The sequence below is a fragment of the Hippocampus zosterae genome, chromosome 17, assembly GCF_025434085.1.
Source record: "Hippocampus zosterae strain Florida chromosome 17, ASM2543408v3, whole genome shotgun sequence".
Taxonomy (NCBI): Eukaryota; Metazoa; Chordata; class Actinopteri; order Syngnathiformes; family Syngnathidae; genus Hippocampus; species Hippocampus zosterae.
This window is the reverse complement of record NC_067467.1, coordinates 4903012-4924973: the sequence shown is the minus strand read 5'-3', so window position 1 is coordinate 4924973 and position 21962 is coordinate 4903012. Positions and strand designations below refer to the sequence as shown.

Sequence of the window (21962 nt, the reverse complement as noted above, 5' to 3'; positions counted from 1 at the left end):
CTAGACAATTAGGGATTTTTCCTTTTCATACCACAGGGCTCTGTGTACACATTTGGTAATGTTACCTCCAAGAGGTGATTCTTTTGTCAAAAAATATACAGATATTCCAGGAGGGCCTTCACATTTTAATATTAAGTCGATGTGTGTACGTGTTGTAATAACCTGTTAAATAGTGAATACACACCAGCACACAAATGTTATTTTGTAAGATTTTTATTGAACAGCTGTTATCACACCCACAAACTGTTAAAATGCTAAACAATGGACGTAACTGGCCTGATTGCTTGTCATTTCTTGCTGTTGTAATGGACAGAATGCAACACAATGTTTAACAAAAAAAAGGAAAACATTTGAACTACAGACTGGAAAAAAGTTGTTTTGTAATGTAAAAAAAGGTGTTTTTTAACATACTGTATTGACCCGAATATAAGACTGTGTTTTTTGCATTGAAATAAGCCTGAAAAGTGGGGCTTGTCTTATAGTCGGGGTCTAGACATTATACCCATTCACGGCGCCAGATGGAGCCAGATAATTTTTGGTGCCATAGAAGCGAATGCTGAACTTGACTCCCAGGCCAAACTGAACCCCTGTCACGTAGGATAAAAATAAAAATAGCGGTAGCACGAAGAAAAATAAAAAATCGCGGTAAGAAAGAAAAGAGAAGAAAATAATAGGATAGATAACAGAAAATGGAGAATCGTAGCAACAATTTGGAGAAAAGCAAAATAACATGCTTTTTCTGTCAAATATATTGTTAGAATCATCATTATCTGTATAAAAATTAATTTGGTGTTCAAAAAGGCTTTTTTCTAACTTGAGTCTTGGAAAAAGAGGGGGCCGTCTTATATTCGGGCCAATACGGTATATTTCTTCAGGCCAAATACCAACATTTTATTAAGTCCAGATAGGAAAAAAAGTAGTTTATACACTGACATTTTATTGTTGACAAAATGACATTTGTTGACAAAAAAGTGTCCAAATATGAAAGCGATTTTACATGGACATTTCTAACTCAGGCTACATGTTGACACAAAATTGGATTGGATATTGTCAAATGTGGCTGCTGTATGTGTAACAACAAAATTAAGTCCGCATGGAAAAAGTAGTTTTATTGACTTTAATGCCGCCTGTCAAATGTTGACAATAAAAAAAAGATGGTTTTGGAAAAAATGGTTTTATGTTGAGCTCTGTCCAAAAGTTGAAAAAAAATTATTGATTTTTCTTTTAAACCTTAGGTCGAATGTTGCCATTAAGGCCGAGATAAGAAAAAGTTGTTTTGTATTGATTTTTTTTTTTTACCTCCGGCCAAATAGTAACCCCCCCCCCCCCCCCAAAAAAAAAGTTCAGATCGGAATAAGTTGTTGTGTTCTTATTACCTTGTTGTAAACAGTTTGTTGAGCGTCCCTAATTGTCATTGACGGGTTGGCTCCGGAGCAGGAGCTCTGTATTTTGGGCCTTCAGTCTTTCAAGCTCCCGCTCCAGTTCCCGGAGGCGCGCCAAGGGCTCCTCCACGCTCATGCCGCCTCCCCCGCCGCCTCCGGGCTCTACGGCAGCGCGCCTCAGCCGGTTGTTCTCCTCCTCCAGGCGGGACATGCACTTCTCCAGCTCCAGGTACTCTCTCACCAGCTCCTGCTTGGTCATGTTCTGCAGGCTCTCGACGTGGTACATCTCGTAGGTCTCGGAAAAGTCCCGCTGGAGAAACTCCCCGCCGGCGTTGCCAGGCCTCCCGATGCCGTCGCTGCTTCCCCCGCCTCCTCCTCCGCCGCCTCCGCTCCCGTCGTCATCGTCCTCGTCGTCGTGCTCGAAAAGGTCCTCCTCGCTTCCAGTGTCGTCCGGCCGCCGCGCCTCTGTGTTGAGATCCGGCTCCTCGCGGTCGTGCTCGTCCATGAGGAATTGGGTTGTGTTGTACGGAGCCACCGGGAGCCCCTTTGCGAACATCTCCTCGCGCAGGCGGGACGCCCGGGCGGTCTCTCGCTCGTCCAGCGCCCTCCGCTCCTCCCACGAAAGTTTGTAGTAGGGCTTCCAGTGGCGCTTCTTTTTGGCGGCACGGCGCCGGTGCCGTTTCCTTCCCAGGCGTGCGTCCACTACGAGGCCGGTGTCCGAGTCAACTTGGAGTACCCCGGTGGACGGCGGTGCGTCCCCGGCGTTGGGGGACTCGTTTCCGGGACACTCCCCCCTCAACTTGTTGGTGTTGTCATCCTGGTGGTGTTTGCCGCTCTTCTGGCGCCCTCTCTCGCCGTTATGCGGCGGTGCAGCAGGGTTGCTGGCTGGGAGATGCTTGGAGCCACCGCCGCTGCTCCCACCTGATGGGCTGCCCGAACTTTTCAGGTGGTCGATCCGCTCCACTGGTTCTGTCATGGTGATGCTCTTCTTATCCTTCTTCTAGTTTTTCATCGCATTTTAAAACCCCTTCCTATTATGATTTAAACTAAAAAGTTTGTCAAATAAGAGTTTCACCAAAAATTAACAAATATCCACAAGGAGTAAATAACCCCTCGCCCCCGAAAAAAATTAATTGAGAGATTAAAAAAAAGTGTCAAACTAGTGACTGAACGACACTCCTCTGAGGGTTTGACACTGTTAACCGTTTCAACGCTGTCACAGCCCCGCGTACGCCCGAAGACAATGTCCCGCCGTCACAACAGCGTCCAATATGCTGTTCCAGTGGAGGGAGCTCGTATTTATATACGCGCTCCGCCTCCAGCCGCGCGCACACTGCCGCTTGCTTCTGCAGAGGGATTATGGGATACGAAGTTCGAGTCCCCGCTCATTTCTCTCAAAGCGGCTCAATTCTGAACTACATCGTCCACAAGGCTCAGAAAATTGACGAGCCTGACAGCCAATCGGATGCCGGGCTGACCCGAGAGCACGCGCCAACCTCTCTCGACGCGGATTGGTCGAGAAACCGGTTTTGCTGTTGCTAAGATCATTGAATTTTTCTATTTGACAGCCTGGTTGTCAATCAAAATGGCGTCACGTACGAGCAAGAAAGCAGTCCCTGGTTTTGCTTGGACGCTACCAGCTATGAATTCCGGGTAAAAATAAAAAACGCAAATCTAAAGAGGAAGGAACGCTCGACCGTGTCTATACATCGCCCACAAAAATAAATAATAGACTGTTTAAGTCACGATTTAAAGCTCGCTTTGGCTCAACAACGCCATAATCGAACATAGATCGTATGAGCAAAACAGCCCCCTCCCTACATTTAAAAGAAAGTGAAGGAACCGGCTCGAAAAGGCTAGTCCGTTTTTTAATTTTCGCGAAGAAAAACGCTTTATTAAGACTCATTTAACACACGCCATAAAGTGTAACTTATAATTGTAAAGAAAAACGTCATTCCGTGTGTATTTGGGCAATAAATACTTTGGTTTGAGTATTTTGTTGCGTCGCGCGGAGTGACACGAATCGGGTAGAGCGTGCTTAGAGGTGCCTGGCGGTACTGTGGAATCAGCGTAAACAAACGACAAATGCAGTAAACCCTCCGAGACGGCCACATCTCGGAACCGCTTGCCGTTAAAAGGGTGGGTCAGACGAGACCAACTTTGCTCGATCATAAAAGAAAAACGAGTAAACGGAGCGGCGTCGAGAGTATTACTGCGACCAAGACCTTCTCTCTGAAGTTGCAGCGCTTATCTCGTTTTACACATATGTGTGAAAGACGCTAAGGATAAGCTAACTTGTTAACGTGGGATGGCGTTGGCTTTTTCCTCCACGAAACAACACGTCATACATTTGAAGTCACGTTAACCCCCCAAACAATACATGAAATTACGTATGGTGGCGATTAAATGGTCATTCACGCCAAAAGGAGGACTATAACGCCATGGCTGACGCCGTAAATGAAGCAACAATGGCGAGTGAGTTACTTAAATGCGAAACAATGCAAGCGATCAATGAAAGTGACAAGAGCCCCGGTCACCTTGAAATAAACACGTCCTGGATTTTCATAATGTGCATTTGATCACAATATATTTGGAACAAAGTAGATCTAACTCAATAACATCGACCGTAATGCCTAGGCCAATGTGTAGTTATACGGCGGCCTAGTGTATTTGCTGCAGTCTTGCCACTTCCCGTCGGGAGTTCCGTATTACTTTATTTGATCGTTGAAAAAAACTTACGTAGCGTCTTAAACTTGTCAATATATTTTATTCTACAAGGTTCCAATTTGCCTCAAATTGTCTATCATTCCGGTTAAACCGTGCGTTAGCACCTCCTGACGCTAGCTGTTTCAGGAATTAGACGGGACCCATCTCGGTGGTAGGCATGGTTTAATCGTGAGGACTAGCAAACTAGTTTTTCAAGAACCACAATGTGCTCTGAAATTCGCATGAAATAAATGAATAGTTGATTAAACGCGTCATTAAAAAACAATCTGCTGCATGCTTGGTTAGATTTTACTGTTGGGAGTAAACAGAGTATATGTTATACTGATCCTGCTTCACTATTTTGTGCTTTTTGGTCAGCCATTTTGACTTGCTAAAGACTAGTAGTAATACTACTACTAGTACAACTACTAGTAGTAAGAGTAGTAGTAGTACAATAGGAGAATTTAATGACTCTTTTGAACTATTTAGAAGAAACAAACAGTTGTTCAAACGTGTCCTGGTTCTGCTTTCTGGGTTTTTATTGAACCATTTTTTCTTGATTGTGACTACTAGTATTAGTAGCATCGTACTAGTATGAGTGTCATACTACTATTAATGGTAGTAGTAGAGGTTAGGGAATCCAGTGGCTCCTTTCAACTATTTGGAGTAAATAAACAATGATGCAATGTTAAACTGAGACTCGTTGCCTATTTCAACTGGCTCCTGATTACTTGTAATATTAGTAATAGTAGCTGTATTATTGTGACAGGGGGAATTTACTGGAATTTTACCAAAAAACACAAGGCCTCTTGTTTCCACTAATAGAAGCAGGCTCAGTTACTTTGAGCCAAATGGCAGGCTAGAGTCAGTTAATATGGAACCTTTCATGGCAGATGAGATTGAGAAATCATAGCTAGAGCTTGTCGGTGTTGTGGTTGGACTCGGGGAGAGGAGGGAGCCAGAGAGCCGCCACGCTGCTGCACAGATCACAGCTTGTACGGATTAGAAAACTTAATCTTAACATGGCCGCTGCCAGTGCTGCAATTGAGGGAAGATGGCATATTGTTGTGATGGCCTTCATCTCACCAGACCTCGGAGAGCCTATTCAATGACAATCTAAGTTTGTATGATTCACCTTTGTAAAAATGGATGAAAATAAAAACTGCAAAACACAGTTATATAAGATTAAAAGATTAAACTAGAGCACCGTTTTGCAATTTATCTGTCCAATACAAGATGCCTTGCACTAATAGTTTGTGATAGAGCAGTAACTGTGTATGACCACTCGATGGTGCTGCTTTCCAAGTGATTGTTAAATAGTTTTTGGTGCTTTAAGTGTCTGTTTACGCAAACTGATTTTTTTCTTTCCTCAGGTGGACCACTGCAACAGCCAGTTGAAGGCAAAGTGACGTCACCCTCTTGGTGGAGGCCATCGCCATGCTACAAACACAAGTATGGTATTTTGTTTTGAAAAATTAAAGGTGCAGGGGATATACATTCGATGGCATCACCACATTAGATAAGATCTCTTAAAATACACAGCAACAACAAAAAAGAGCTCAGTTTTATCCAACCAAATTAGGTAATCATTTTATATTTTTCATTCAGGGTCAAGGAGAAGCACATTGGAGCACCCAATGTGGGGCGAGAGGTGGAGCCCAGCCTCTGGACTGGTCTTCCATCAATAGGATTGACACAGAAGAAAGACACGATAGATCACGCTTATATTTACATTCTTTTTTTTTCCCAGACAATAATTGAATAGGCAGTGAAGTTAAATGTACACATTTTCACTAGCATCAAAGCCCAGTCTTCGAAGACGCTAATATACAGTCGATGTAAAAAAAAAAAATGTACACGCCTCCGTTCTAATGCCAGGTTTTGGTAGTAGAAAAGAAATGAAATCAAGAAAAATTAAATACGTTTTCTACCACTTATGTGACCTACAACCTGCACAACTCAAAAGGAAACTTTTTTTAAGAGGGAAAGTAAAAATAAACACACACCCTCATAACTGTGATGCTGCTGTGTTCAGAATTTACCAATCACAATCAAACATGTTATTCAGCACACACCTCCCACCATTGAAAGTGCCCCTCTGCCCCCTCATTAACCAGAGTATTTTTTTTCACTGTTGTCGTAGTTTCCTGGTATGTTTTTTTAAAATAATGAACTGTTCATAATTCTCTCCACATAGTTGTCTAAGCAACTTTTGTCCATCATTCCCATTGTATTATTTTACACAACACCTGTGGACCAGGTTGAGTCGTGCTCGGTGACTTGTCATACAACGATGACTAGTAACTCATATTACTATCACACTTAACCCTGTCATGCACCCTGCAACCTGATAACATGATAAGCCGTCCACTGTCGTAACCGCTGTCCCTGTAAGGGTTCATATTGTCCCGATTTTTGCTATGCATTTGAATTCTTTATTTTCTCTGAAGCCATCAATTTTTAAAGTGAATATAATTGAGTAACAGTTGGCATTTAAATGTAAGCCCCAAATTCACCCCCTCTCTCAGGCTATTGAATAGACGATCCTGAAAACCTGGACTCACCCCCACTCACCCATTTACAATATGCTTATATTTATATTTTATGTTTATATTTATTTCTATACTTTTTATCTTCTACCTAAGGGGTGCCCATTAGGTAGATCCTGATCTACCGGTAGATCTAAGACAGGACAAAAGTAGATCCGAGGAGTGTCGAGAAGAAAAAAAACAAACAACCATTTGTGTGTCTTTGTACATGTTAGTACTATATTTTTTGTGTTAATATACACTGCACACTAATCAGTCTCATTTTCACTAAAAAATATATTTAAAAAATAAAATAAAGCAGGTAAATCTTAAATTTGTGTGTGTGTGTGCGTGCGCGCGCCGATAAGGGTAGATCCCGTGAGGTTAGTTGATCGAAAAGTAGATCTTCGATCCAAAAAGTTTGGGCACCCCTGCTCTACCTTCTCCCTTTCATAATTTTGCTGCTGTAAATTAGGAATTTCTCCATTGTGAGACAAATAAAGGTTTTCTTATCTTCTCTTATCTCTCTCTTTCTCTCTCTCTCTCTCTCTATATATATATATATATATACATTATGTAGCATTTAAAAATAACGGACAGAAGTGGCAGGGCCAACGTGAGTGACATGCGGAGCGTCAGGTTGCTGTGTTGATGCAGGCGGAAAAGCTGCGCAAATGTGCGCCTGCTTTAGGGCTCATATTACGTGGAGGCACAGGGGCTCTGCACCGGGGAGGGACTGGAAGGAGCCCTCCCTCTCTCCCTATCCCGTCCCCCCCCCCCCTTTCATTCCTCGGGTGCTTTTTGGGCCAGAGCGAGTCCACGGAGGCACCTGGCCACAAGCAGCAAGTTGCTTCCAACCCAGGCAGGCAGGACGCAAGCGTCTCTCAGCCATCATGTTGGCCAGCAGCAGCAAGTCACCGGTTACCTCTGCCAGGGAGTCCAGAGCCAAAGTGCCCGAGAAGACCGCGGATCCCATTCGGAGGCTTGGTAAGTCCTAATGTATTTATTATTACTCACTTGTTGTTACTACTTCGTCAAACACGATAACTTTCAAGCCGCTGATCTGTGAACTCATTAATACGCCGCCCTCCTTACATCCTTTTGTACATTTTTGATTGGTTCTTGTGCAAATATTCTGGAAAAAGAGCACGCATTGGAGACCACCTGATCACGTCGAAATGTTATCCAAGTTGTGTATTACATAACCTATTTAGCAACCTTTTTCCTCGCAAAAAGGTTGAAAAAGGAGAAACGGTTACAAATGTGTGTGAATGTCAAAGACCGTCGACTGTTTTTATTTTGCAATCCTCAGCAAAGACCGTTTGACAACTTGAAAATGTAAGTTTATGTGAAATCAAAAGACGATGTCGTGTCTTCAGTTCACCTGATCTGTTTTGTCACTCAGATGCACATTAAGTTCTTTGGAGGCATGGATGTTAAGTTCTTTGAACAAAAAAAATTGAAATTGAGAACAGAATTTTGTCAATGCATTTTAAGGACTCTTAATCGTTTGGTTCTTTGGAAACAAACGTGTCTTCATATTGACAAAACAAAGTTTTTTGAGGACTCAATGGCCTTTAATGTTGACAAAAACATGTATGTTGAGTCCTTTGCAGACTCTGCTTAGCCTGGACAGAAAACACACAGTATGGTGTGTTATAAGAATACAACTTTAGTTTTTGTTAACTTAATTTTTTTTTTATTTCAACTTCATCAAGTAAGCTAACATAACACTGAAATCGAAAAAGTCTCCATCAAAACTATAACGCTAAACTATAACGCTGGATGCTCTCATAAATAGGTGACGCACTGTGCATTTGATGTCATGCTTTGCCACACCGGTGCTGCAACCATCAGCTGCGAAGTGCACATTTCGTGGCGCCCAAAACAACGGCGGAAGCCTCCGTTTGATGAGCCGCACTATTATGAGCGCTGTAATCTAATGGGCAGTAGGTGCGTGTGGGCGTAAGGCCATCTTGAACGGAAGCAAGGGGTCATGTTTTACCCATTTACACAGCCACCCCACATGCAAGCCCACCCACTTAAAATAGACACCTGCTCAGCTACAAAGTGCTTGTCAAGTACCCCCGACCCCCAACCCCCTGAGGAGTGGCTGGATGTCCAAATCCCTTTTTTTAGAAACATGTGCTGTTGTAGTCAGGGTTGCAACACTTTTAATTTTAACGCAAACACAAAATCGTCCGGCAGCCAGTCAGGTTATGTCGTGTTTCGCGGAGAGCGCTAATCTGCAAATGCATTCGAGGCGACGTATCGTTCAAACTTTATCGGCGATGTCTTGAACATTCTTCACTGTCGTACCACTCCAAAAGAGAAGCGAAATAGTACAAACGATAAAACGCCACCTCAGTTCTATTGAGAATGGATAAACGTCTGCATCATTTATATTGCATATACAGCATTTATTTTTTTTACATTATCATACGATTATAAACAAGACAATTTAGACTGAAATTAGCTTGTTATGCTAACCTCCATGAATTAATTCTTCATTTTAGCCTTCAATGAAATGTACACATTTTTGTCTTCAACAACCAGAAAATATTTCTGTAAACATCAAGAGAAGAGACAATTTATTCAATCAAATTGATGGACTTGTTTGAAAACGTTGAAGGCATTTTAGTTTTCAAGGAACTTGATGTAGTTGTTTGAAAATGTTGATGACAATTCGAACCTATCGAGTTTTCGTCGACGTCAAAGTTTGTTTAAGAAGTTAATATACTTTATCCATCCGTCCATTTTCAAATCCGCTTTGAGGTGCAGGGTTTGATTCCAGCTTCGGCCTTCCTGTATGGAGATTGCATATTCTCCCCTCCCCCCTGCCTGCGTGGGTTTTCTCGGGGTATTCGGGTTTCCTCCCACATTGCAAAATCATGCATGGCAGGCTGATTAAACACTCTAAATTGTCCTTAGGTGTGAGTGCGAGTGCAAATGATTGCTCAGCTACACGTGCCTTGCGATTGGCTGGCAATCATTTCAGGGTGTACCCCGCCTACTGCCCGAAGTACAACAATGCTGGTGGAATTGTATTACCTCCAATGTATTCAGGATAGTCATGGACAAAAAAGAAAAAGAATCCATACAAAAAGAAATCTTTACATTCTTGCAACCGATACCCCAAGTGTCAATTAATGTCGATTCCGCATGCCTACTCACATTACGGTGTGTTATAGCTCGGGGCTCGTCATTGGAAATAGCCACCGCGCCAGCGTTGAGCAGGAGTTTTATGCAAACAGCTATTGTGGGTTTAGCTACTGTGTGTGTGTGAGCTCGGCGCTGCTTGGCTCCTCTCACTGAAGTGGAATGTAGTTGGTAATGAAAAATGGAAAAAAAAAACGCCAACAATATCCAGCCAGTGGATTCATTTATCACAAATCCGATTTGCTGTTGACCTTCCTTGAACTTTGACACACCTCTTCCAAGCTGCGATCTGACTAAAGTGAGTGTTTGAGTCTCCCGTAATATTCAAGAAGTCCCTCTGAGTCACTTGTTGGTCACTTCAAATGAAAACTCACATGCTCAATCAATTGACATCATTCATACCTGCCGACGAAGGACATTCAAATAATGCTCCTTTGAGAAGAAATTAACCCTTTCGTTCTTCGGAAGAATGAGCACAAAGTTTTTTTTTGTTTGTTTGTATTTGGGGTGTGGGGTGGAAAAGGGGTAAAAGACAACTGAGGGTCATCGAAAGGACATGACACATTTTTGAGTAAGCATCAAAGACAAATTAGGCTTCAAGGAACTCACATAGAAGAGAATTTAGAGTGTTCAGACAACCCGACACCATGTTAAAAGGTCCCCTAAAGTCCATCGAGCTTTCTGAGGGACTTAAGAACTAAAATGTCTCATGGCCTCGCTCCTCTTGTTCTGATTATTCCCCACGCACAGACTTCCTCAGGCCGTCCTCTAGACCGGACTTAAGCCAGGCGGACAGCTGCCCTACTTTCGGGCCCACCGCATCTCACGCAAGCCCGAGTGCCGCCGCGGCTGCGGTATCAGCGACACCTTTCATTCTTGCATACGCGAGCGTGTGATCCTTCGCCTCACTGGCTCCGGTGGCGTTCCTGATGCCCGAGGGAAACCTGAACCGGGCCCCGGGTAGAGCTGCTCGGAACCGCGTTCATACTCTTACTCATATGTACACCCGTTTTTGTTGTTGTTTTTTTTTGCCCCCCTCCTTGTGTTGATAACCCAGCTTTGGATATGCCAGTGCGGTTGCTAGCCAGCCAACATTCAGGGTGGTGGGAGGGGGTTGTGGAGTTAGGGGGCTGGAAACCAAGGGAGATTTTCTACAGCTGAGCTCTTTTCAAGATTTAGCAGCCCATCGGAATGCGGTTAAATGGACAGAAAATACCACTGGAGACACTTTGAACAATAGAAATTGATTTGATGTCTAGAAATTATGGCTGTACAGATTGATTGGCCAGGATCGGCACCTGGCCAATCTTCCTTAATTTTGGGGGGCCGACGATAGAAATCACCAGGGCACTCACAGGCACACATGAAAATCTACCCGTTTCCTGATGAAGACAATGGCTTACTTAGACGGTTCTGTATTGTAAGCGGCACATTGCGCCGTATAGATGAACACGGAGGGTTAATGCGATGGCTCCCCTTACTTGTTATTCATAGTAACCGCATTCTAGAAGTAAACAGAACGACCAGAAATAATCCACCAAAAATCCATAGCATTCTCTTGCACAAAATGCTACGTGCAATGATTTATCGGATTTATTCCGACACCCACTCACCAGTTTTAATGACCACTTTTGCACAATGGAAGTACAGACAATGGCAAAAAAAAATTCTGACAAAACAGAATAGAATGAATAGAAATAATCCATAAAGTTAAAGAATAAAAATGAAAAAATCCACGACCGGTTTGGCCCCACACAGACAGAATCCCGTCATGTACATGTCGTGTTTGAAGCTATCGTTCCTCTCATCGGTTATTCATGATAAAAGACCACATAAACGCATTCGCTTGAAATAATCAAGACTTAAGTAGGGAAACAAAAAAAATTCTCTACCAGCTCATTGTACATTTCAAACGACTCATGTGTTAGATATCTTTGTTCGTTCCTTTTGCCAATTCCTTGTGATAGCCACCACCGTACCCGATAGAAATGAACCCCAACAACTGGAAATAATCCACACAGTAAAGTCCTCTGCACGCTTTGTCACATGATTATCAATATATATATCCTGTAATCAATGCACTGGCTACTCGCATTAGTGATTCGTGCTCACCGCCACCTTGCATGGTCGAAAGCAACGCAAATAAAGACAGGAAAGCAGATTTTGGTACAGTCAGCAACGCGATGTAGATACCCAAGGCCATGGCCGATTGGCCATCAACACTGTTGTCAATGACCTGCAAGTTAATGGAGGGGGTGGGGGGGAGGGGGTCTCGCATGTGGTAACAGCTTGGAACGTGGGCCCAGCAAGGGGGGAGTTCTTTGTGTCCAACGGGCAAGGAAAAGGGGGAGCGGAGAGTGTGTGGTTGCTTATTTCTATGAGCCCCCCCCCCCCCAACCCTCACCCCTCCTCCCCAAAAGGAGTTTGTGTAATTAAAGCGTTGGAATGCTCCGGTATTTTTCTAAACTCCTCACATATCTAGGTAAGACGGAGCCGCCCGGGAGTAATGTGACATGGGAGCGCTCTGGAAAGACTCTGAACACTTTTCCCTTTGTCCCGGCCGCCATTCACGCTGGCAAATGGAGCGGCTCATGCATAGCACGAAAAAGCAGCGGGTCTCCTTAAGAGCGCAGCTACTGGAAAACACTTGCGAAAAATGCGGACTCTCTAAACTCGGGGTGTGTAAGAAAAAAAAAAGAAGTCGTTGACGGTGTGTGTTTTGAACCTTTAGAATGAAAGCTGCGTAACCGCTTCAGTTCCAAAATCAGATAACAAAGACGCCATTGTAAAGGACCACACTGTAGCTTTTTAAGGTGGAGCCCAATCCTGTTCGGCAGCAGCCGAAGTGTTTTCCCATAGGAAAATCACGTTTTATTCTTTTATTAGACAGTTGCGGGGTCAAACTGTCCCAGGCAATTCGAAGCAGACGTTCTGCACTGTCCCACAGGTCTAAAAATACGTTTAATGCTGTTCACGGGAAAGCGTGTGGTCCCCCTACACACTGAAGATTTGCAAACGTGCAAACGTCAAGGTGTATGCTGCTCTTCCGTCATCGGTTGATACTATACCGTATTGTCGTATTCATTTCTTCATTTATTTAGTATTAAATAAATAACACTTATTGGAATTCAATCATTTTGCATTTCATAATACAGTAGTAGGCAATAGTATATTTGATTATTGATCATTCTCTGTTTACAAAATTAACATCATTATTTTGTTGATTTATTTATCCTTAGTTCATCATTTCTAAAAGAACAATATGAATTTAATGTTGTTCTTTAAAAAACAAATTAATTATATTATTAATATATAATAATTAATATATAATAATTAATTATATATATATATATATATATTTCCTTTTGCATATTTATTGTATTTTTTTTCAAACCATATTACTTTTTTTCTCTGCATGTGGAGTTTATCTGTGATTACATTTCCATGCGTGGAGGCAGAAGTCAAAGTCGTTCATCCAGAGCAAACATTGGCAACTTGAAGCTAACTCCAGCGCTTTTTCTTTTTTTTTTTTTCTTGGCCGACTCCTGGCTCGCCGAAGACGAATAAATCTGCATACAATACAGAATGATTTACGCTTGTCGGCCATGTGTTTTGTGGCCTTTTCCAGCAACTCCTCGCTGAAACTGCGGTGACATAAACACGATTTGTCCTTGCGGCGTCCAAAAATGGCTGCTTTTGTGGCACCGGGCTCCTGCACAAAAACATCCTGCAAAGTCCGCACAGAAAAAGTCCTTATGGCACTCCAATTTTGGGGATAAACACAGTCAACATTGATGAAAGTTGGTGTGTAAATGTTTACACTGCAATTATAGAGGTCGAGTGCACTGTTGTATTCAATCGGTTCTATCTATTCTATTCAATCTCTCCAATGTGATTTCATGATAACCAAATACTAATCTTATGCTACTCACGCAAATTCTATTTGTACGTGTGCGTTTGAGGTCTGCTGGACAACGAGGATGTGCGTGTGATGATGCGAGGCTCCAACATGGTGAAAGTTCGCTCTCCGAGATGGCAGAAGAGCCGAACCCTGCGCCTGCTGGACGACGGACTCACCGTGTGGTGCGAGTCGTCCAAGAGTTCCCGCAAGGCCAAAGCCCGTCAGACGTGTGAGTGTATCACCATGCACAGTAGAAATAAACACGAGGGCGAGAAATACTGAGGAACCTAGCTTTTGGTTTTCAGTGGTTTTTATTCATCTAGATTTTGTCCAATGTTTCATACCCCCCCCCCCAAAAAAAAATTATAAATAGACTTTTTTATTAATTTCCCAGAATCAAAGGCAAAAAGTTTTCAACAGATGCACATTTTCATCGACGACTGACTTTATGCTCAGCAATACTCAGGCAGCATCAACTTAATAGATGTTGTGAAATGTTTTCTTTTAACATCTAACCTTCAAAATAAAATTATGCAGTATAATAACCCAGTTTCACGCCACTTTCATGGACCGCATGTTGGCTTATTTAACAGTCGCACTAAATAAACATGCACACAATTATTGTAGGTTGAATGTGAGTGCTATGTAAGCCACCTTTGGTCTGTAAAGAATGTGGCGGAAACTGCTAATGCACTAGTGTGCTTTTATTTTGAACACCTAATTTTGACAAAATGTGTTTTGTTGACGTCGCCTGAGTGTTTGTGAGCCGACCAAGAGGCTTGTTCTTGCCTTGAGTTTTGAATAAAAGGTTGCAACGTTGACCCCATTTTACACAAAAATCCAAATGCCAACCATTTGATAAAGAAGATGAGAAACTTGATCAAATTCAAGCGAGAACTCACTTTATATGCCGTCAAGAGTTAATCAACCTCATGTTCTCGTAACCGGTTCATTAGTCATCTGTCACACTTTTTTATGAAGCTAAAGTTGTTTTTCTATGGAATTTATGTTAGCATTTTAACGTATCTGGAACGGATTGAGTGGATTCATATGATTCCCCATGGAGAATTTTCCTTTGGTTTTAAATTTTGGTTTTCATCAGACTTTCTGGAACAGATTAATTCACAATAACCGAGGTACCACGGAAACCCGCTCCACGCTTGTTTTCATACAAGCAATGAATGTGTCACTGTTATATAATGAAAGTGGCTTGTCAGTTATTTATGGTAATCGCCACCTCGGAGAGCCGACAGCAAGTTCGCTAACTCAATGTATATGTCATAATTAATGCAATGGCTCCTCTGGCCCGTTGATCTTGAAATTTTCTTTACTGTGGGAGGAGGAAACGGGCTTGAGGAACATTCCGGAAAAAAGGGAGAAAGGAAAGCGCTCATGAGTAAGAATAGCCCGGCAACAATGAAAACGTTTTCACCCAGAGGAAACTCAAGCCATATCAGAAGAGGTGAAAGTTGAAAAGAAAATTGGAGCGATTAAGGTACTGTAATGTGCTCACTTGTGGGCAAGGAGAGCCACCGATGCGCCTTTCGCTGCGTACAGTGCATACTAGCGCTTCAACAGTCATGGAATCACTTCTTCGCCGTTTCTTATTTCTCTTTTTCGGACGGCCCTTGTTATCATTGTACATTTGAGTGCCGAGAGATGAGGTTGTTTCGCCATACAAGATATTTCGGAAGATGTGATGCGATGGCCGCATTCCGGCATGTCAGCTTGATGTGAAACACGCACACACATACACACACACACGTTACTTTTGTCACATCCCCGTCAAAAAATTCGACGACGTAATGCAAGGTCATTTTTGAAGACGTTTCGTCAGCTCAGGGGAAAGAATGAGGCTATTATGAGGACTGAACGAGTTGACGCATAGCAGCCATCCCAGCTCTCTACCAGTCAAAAGTGTGGAGACATCACTTTCAAAATTACGTGCAAATGACATCTTCCTGCTTTTTTGGCAAAATATATGTTATTGGCTGTCATTTATGGTCAAGTCGCTTTGTTACGATGGTGGAATTTATGATTCCCTAAAAATTCTTTTAACACCTCAAACTTTTCTGTCCAAGAAGCTACCACATGTGACACATGTGCACTGTAGTCATTTTAATGTCATTGTCACTCCTCCGTCTCCAGTTGCGGTGACCGAAGTGGAGTGTGTGCGCGAGGGTTGCCAGTCGGAGGCGCTGCGCCGGATTTCGGGCTCCGTGCCGGACACCCACTGCTTCACGGTGGTCTTCCGGGGGGCCCGCAAGAGCCTGGACCTGCTGTGCCCGTGCGAGGACGAGGCGCAGCGCTGGGTGCGAGGCCTGCGCACCGTGAAGGAGCGCGTTGCCAACATGACACAAAAGGAGAAACTGGACCAATATCCTTTGTTTTAAAGTGTTTCAGGAAAAAAAAAGAATAGACAGAATCTAAATAAACATAAAAGAAAAATGAATTAATTTGTCACATTGGCATGGTTGGTTGTGTCCGACGCACATTTTCTGCTCGTCTTCCTGAACCCTCGCTCCCCCCCACTTGGATCCGCGGCTACCTGCGGCGAGCGGATCAGAACCAGGATGGCAAGATGAGTTACGACGAAGTCCGCCGGCTGCTGCAGATGATCAACATTGACCTGAGTGAGCAGTACGCTCGCTCCTTGTTCAAGGTCAGGGGGGGTGGGGGGATCCCATACATATTGGAGCCTGTTTAGCCGACACTGTCGATTGACTCCGCGCTTCAGCTGTTAGTTTTTGTTTTATGCTCCTTTCTGAAGATGGAATGTGCTCGATATTCCCTCCTGAGAAATCTTCTTGATGTACACAGCTGTAGAAATGCTTTCTCAATGGGGAAGGTGGATCACGCCCTCATCAACAACAAAAAAGCATTACATTTTCAACCTCTTTGTGTTCTAAGAAGCCCGCCAGGGGGTCCAACTAGATCATGTTCTCACATTTTTTTTTTCAATTCAAGGCATCAATTAGAAATGTGAATCTTCCCCAGCCCTTGCACTACTGAAATAATGGGCATCATCTTAATACCACATAAGTAATCCACACGGATCTTGCATTCCCAGAGGTGCGACCGGTCCGGGGACAGCCGTTTGGACCACAACGAGATCGAGGAGTTCTGCCGGGAGCTGCTGCGCCGGCCCGAGCTGGACGCCGTCTTTCGCCACTACTCCAGCAACGGCTGTGTGCTCTCCACCGCCGAGCTGCGAGACTTCTTGGGAGACCAGGGAGAGGATGCCAGCCTGGCCCATGCACAGACCCTCATCGGCACCTTTGAGCTCAACGACTGGGGTGGGTCAAAACACACACACAGTAATACATTTAAGAATCAGCATCTTTGATGGACATATTTTATCGTTTTGGTTGTTTTTGATCAATATTGTCACTGTTGCTGTTGTCTTTTTAGTGATTGTTTCAATAATTTTGGTGTGATAGTGGTAGTATGAAGAGCTGGATTAAGACGAGGGGGACGTTGATTCATTTCAGCGATAAAATGACAATGAGCAATGTTGTCTTTGGGGATTGCAGCACAAAGGAACCTGTTCATGACACAGAACGGCTTCACAATGTACATGCTGTCACGGGAGAACGATGTGTTGAACCCAGAGCACGCCCGCGTCTACCAAGACATGAGCCGCCCCTTGGCCCATTACTTCATCTCCACCTCGCACAACACCTACCTCACCAAGGACCAAGTGACCAGCGCAAGCAGCACCGAGCCCTATATCAGGTATTCACAGCGCTCTCATTTTCCTGCAATCTTGAAACTACAATTTTTTTAAAATTGTGTGTACGTTAGGGCTTTAATTCAAGGCTGCCGCTGCGTGGAGCTGGACTGCTGGGATGGAGATAAAGGCGAGCCCGTCATCTACCACGGTCATACGCTGACTTCCAAAGTGCCCTTCAAAGAAGTCATTGTCACCATCGCGCAGTATGCCTTCAAGGTGAGACCACACATCAGAGTCTGAAAAGTGAAAACTGTTTTGACAAAAGAACTTGAAAGTAATGTTATACAAAAAAAATAACAAATACCGATATAAAAATATTAGAAGAAATACACCAATATGAACAGATTCAAATACGTGAGAAAACAAAATACTCACTCAGAAATACACAGTAAAAATCTGACAAAAACTACAATTGTTTGGCAAAAATGCAAACCCATTGGCAGAAAAATATTAAGTATAACATGTTTTAAATAGTACAACAAAAATATGATGAAAAAAAACCAAATTCATTATACAGAAAATATAATAATTTGAAGGTAATTCAACAAATGTCCAAGAAAAATATGTTTAAGAAAGATTTTTAAAAAACAATTTGGATAAAAATACTATCCAATAATAATGTTTCCAAAAAATCCCAAACAAACCAAATAAAAATATTTTTTTTGTCCACTAGGCGTCTCCATACCCGTTAATCTTGTCCCTGGAGAACCATTGCTCGGTGGAGCAGCAAGTGGTTATGGCCAAACACCTCCACGCCATCCTGGGCAACAAGCTGCTGAACAAGCCCCTCAGTGACCATCCGCTCGATGACCTGCCCTCACCTGAAGTATGAACCACACACTCACGCTTAAAAACAAAACCAAATACCCATCAAATTGTCATTCTAATGGTGGTCCTTGCAGGAGCTGAAGGGACGTATACTGGTGAAAGGGAAGAAGCAAATCCCTCAGCTGGGTCAGCTGGGCAAGAACGGAAGCTACAGCAGTTTCTCCTCAAGCTCCGAGGATGAGCAGACAGGCGGAAACAAGAGCACGCCCAGGAAGGACCCGGCCAAGGTCAGAAAATGAGCCATTTCTACCTCCACCAAGAAAGTGATGGTCTTGTCCACATAATAATATATAAAAAATTAAACAAATACTTGACACAAATAAAAAAATATTAACACAAACTCCTACACTTAAAAACAGGAGAAATAAAAAAACAATAGAAAAAAAGTAAAATGCAGAAATATTAAAGGAACAAAAAGACAATTATTTTCAACAAATACAAAAGTGTTACACACAACACTGTAGAATAATATTATGACAAAATATAGGGACCAAATAAATAAGTGGAACATTTAAATCTACATAGATGAAAAGTAAAAATAAAACAACTGTAAAAAATATATTCGCCAAAACTACAAAAACATTGTGTAGAGAATCCAGCCGTTTTACCTGCACTGAATTTTCTGGGTCTATATTGTCCGTTTGTGTGTTCTAGCCACAGTTAAGATAAAATTCCTTGGAAGAAAAAAAAATGTAATATTGACAGATCTCCACCAACTGCCAATGAGACATAAAAATGCCATCTTAACTGTTCCTCTCCAGCGCCATCTGCTGGATACTCAGTGCCATGTGCAGTAACATTTTCAGTGGAATGTGCTCATTGTTCTCAGGTGTGTTCCAAACTGAGCGTGGAGCTGTCAGAGTTGGTGGTGTACTGCCGCAGCGTCCCCTTCTGCGGTTTCACAAACGTGGGTGAAAAGCCGCCGGAGGAAATGTCCTCCTTCTCCGAGAACGACGCCCTCAGGCTCATCAAAGACTCGGGTACAAATTCGATAGTGATACAGCATAACAGGATGACAATGCATCCCAATTACGAAATTCAATGTGGTTGTATTGAGGCTGCCGCGTAATATATAACAATGGGACACATATCACAATATTGATATGGGATTCATTTGTATGAGTAATGTTACATAAAAATCAGCAAAGTGACTGACGTCCATTTGCTCATTTTTCAGGGAAGCTTTTTGTGAAACACAACAGCAGACAGCTGAGCCGGATCTACCCGTCCGGACAGCGGCTCCAGTCGTCCAACTACAATCCCCAGGAAATGTGGAACGCTGGCTGCCAGATGGGTAACCACCGTATCAGTATAAATATTGGAAGTACAGATATAGGTTAAAATTTTGACTTCACTACAAAAACAAATTATTTGTACTTTGCTACTTCCAACCTTTGGTGTGCAGTGGCTCTCAACTTCCAGACCCCCGGTGAGCAGATGGACCTGAACCAGGGCCGTTTTCTTCCCAATGGCCGTTGTGGCTACGTCCTGAAGCCCGGCTTCCTGTGCAGCGGCGAGTCTGATTTCAACCCGGAGAACACCGGTGGGGGTCCTGGTCACATCCCCACCCAGCTGACTATACGAGTAACTTCATTCAATAATGATACTGTCTTATATGTGTCTTGAATGAATTTAATTTAGTTGATTGTTTCCCCCTCCCCCGCTCAGGTGATATCAGCACAGCAACTTCCCAAAATCAACACAGACAAGGCCAGCTCCATTGTGGACCCGCAGGTGTGGGTGGAGATTCATGGCGTGGCCATCGACAACACCAGAGACAAAACCCACCGCATTGACAACAATGGTACTTCCTTCATGTTATTTTATTTCCAGGATTTGTTTCACACATGAGAGAGAGGGCTGCTACTGAGTGGTGCGCCATAGGACTGATACACCTCACTGAGTTCGTTTGCGCGATCTTGACTCTTGTGCGCCTCTCGCAGGCTTCAACCCACGATGGGACTGCACACTCAGCTTTCAGTTGCAGGTGCCCGAGCTGGCACTGGTGCGCTTCGTCGTCGAGGACCATGATCACACGGCCAAAAACGACTTTGTGGGACAGTTTACTATACCCTTCACCAGCTTGCGTACAGGTACATTAGTACCCTGCCTTACAAATGTACCATCTTATGAAATTATCAAATTATGAACATTGAGAGCTTTTATTTGGACTAAAGTAATACTTTGCCTCCACTTTCTGGCAGTCTTGTGGCAAGGAACTGTGATGAAGTGAGTTTAGGAACTTCAGATCGACAAAAGTAGTGCTTTTTCCACCATGTTGTGGCAACTTGGTGTCAAAGAATAATGTTGAATTGAGTTGAGGAGCAATCTAGGTCTGTAAAGTTGAATAGAAAGTTTAAAATAGATTGATTGATTGATTAATTTCCCCTGGGAAATATCGTACTGTTGTTTACTAATCTTTGGTCATCTGCTCTCAGGTTACCGACATGTCCACCTACTGAAGGCCGACGGGTCCCGGCTGGCCCCCGCCACGCTCTTCATCCACGTGAAAGTGTCCCGCAAAGGCATTCCCATTAAACACGTGTGTGAAAGTACGCCTTCACCCAAGAGAAAAGTGTAAAACTTCAAGTGAGACTTTAGTTCAGGGGTGGGCAAGCTTTTGTGCTCAAGAGCCACATTGGATTTTTCAGATGGACAACTCATTTGTAGATGATTTAAAAACTAATAATAATGATGATAATAAGTTAAATAATAATTAATTATCATTTAATTTTATTATGTTGAATTAATTTAATTACCAATAGAGCAGCACATGGCTAAAAAAATTACTAATTACATTTTAGTTAACAATTTTAGGGAGGAGGGAAGCTATTTTCATGCAACAAATATTGCTTATCCCTACCAAAGTTGGACACAAGAAGCACTTCATTGCCTGGAATCCAGTTTTTTTGTTCCCGCAATATGAACTCTAGTAAGTACTCATAAAGTACTAAGAACAGCAACAACAATCTAACTTACTGTACTTTGGCACTTTTAATGTCTTTTAATGTTTGTACCTCAACAACTTGAACTTAAAATGACAAAAACAAGCAGTATTAAAAAAATGTTTACGTCTTAATCTATAGTTTATGTCCTACGTACTAGTTTCACATAAACAAAGGAAAGGAAATTAGTCAATTTACTGGTTTTGACTTGGAGACCAATTAGTCTGTTTCTCAATTTCTTGTTCTCTATATTGCCAAAACAGAGCAAATGAATTGGCTGATTATTATAGTTTAACCTTTCAGTATTACAAAAATGTTTTTTGTCGTTGAACAGGTCATTTTATGCAGTGGTCTATTTATTGTGACTAATATCCTTATTACAAATGAATGAATCAACTACTAGCACACTAATATATGTCTAGATGAACTCAGAGTCATTAATAACGGGAATTTATAATTCTTTGTGTTTGTTGTTCTTTCGTTTTTTTTTTGTTGTTGTTGTTGTATCAAAGCACTTTTTAGCGCTCGTTATCCTTTAACCTTTTTATGCAACCTTGTCATTGTCGCGTATTAAGTGCCAATAAAGTTTTAATTTAGTGATTTTTACAATACAATACAATACAATACATTCTGATTTATATAGCGCTTTCACAACAGCGGCAGCTGTAACAAAGCGCTTTACAAAACAGTTAACATAAAGTAAAATAATAAACACAACACATAACATAAAACACAAACAGTCGTGCAGTCTTAACCACTTTTCCGTCACACGCTTTGTTG

At 42.5% G+C, this 21962-nt stretch overlaps 2 protein-coding genes and 2 long non-coding RNA genes across 4 annotated transcripts; 2 read left to right on the top strand and 2 right to left on the bottom strand.

Moving 5' to 3' along the window:
* Nucleotides 1-1305: 1305 nt before the first annotated feature.
* Nucleotides 1306-2670, bottom strand: hexim1 (HEXIM P-TEFb complex subunit 1). Its single transcript, XM_052048389.1, has one exon. The coding sequence runs from the start codon at nt 2356-2358 to the stop codon at nt 1405-1407; it is 954 nt and encodes a 317-aa protein (XP_051904349.1). The 5' UTR covers nt 2359-2670; the 3' UTR covers nt 1306-1404.
* Nucleotides 2671-3381: 711 nt separating this feature from the next.
* Nucleotides 3382-6021, top strand: LOC127589291 (uncharacterized). Its single transcript, XR_007959341.1, has 3 exons — nt 3382-3521; nt 5462-5545; nt 5697-6021. It is a non-coding gene; the product is annotated as an uncharacterized LOC127589291 (long non-coding RNA).
* A 570-nt stretch (nt 6022-6591) lies between these two features.
* LOC127589293 (uncharacterized) lies at nt 6592-7210 on the bottom strand. Its single transcript, XR_007959344.1, has 2 exons — nt 7057-7210; nt 6592-6728 (listed from the first exon to the last, which is right to left on the bottom strand). It is a non-coding gene; the product is annotated as an uncharacterized LOC127589293 (long non-coding RNA).
* A 33-nt stretch (nt 7211-7243) lies between these two features.
* On the top strand, nt 7244-21782 carry plcd3a (phospholipase C, delta 3a). The gene is made up of 15 exons (XM_052048372.1): nt 7244-7603; nt 13738-13905; nt 15825-16053; nt 16209-16338; nt 16747-16972; nt 17210-17411; nt 17481-17625; nt 18083-18235; nt 18312-18464; nt 19067-19217; nt 19415-19531; nt 19643-19821; nt 19906-20041; nt 20181-20330; nt 20676-21782. The coding sequence occupies exons 1-15, from the start codon at nt 7291-7293 to the stop codon at nt 20816-20818; spliced, it is 2595 nt and encodes an 864-aa protein (XP_051904332.1). The 5' UTR covers nt 7244-7290; the 3' UTR covers nt 20819-21782.
* Nucleotides 21783-21962: the final 180 nt, after the last annotated feature.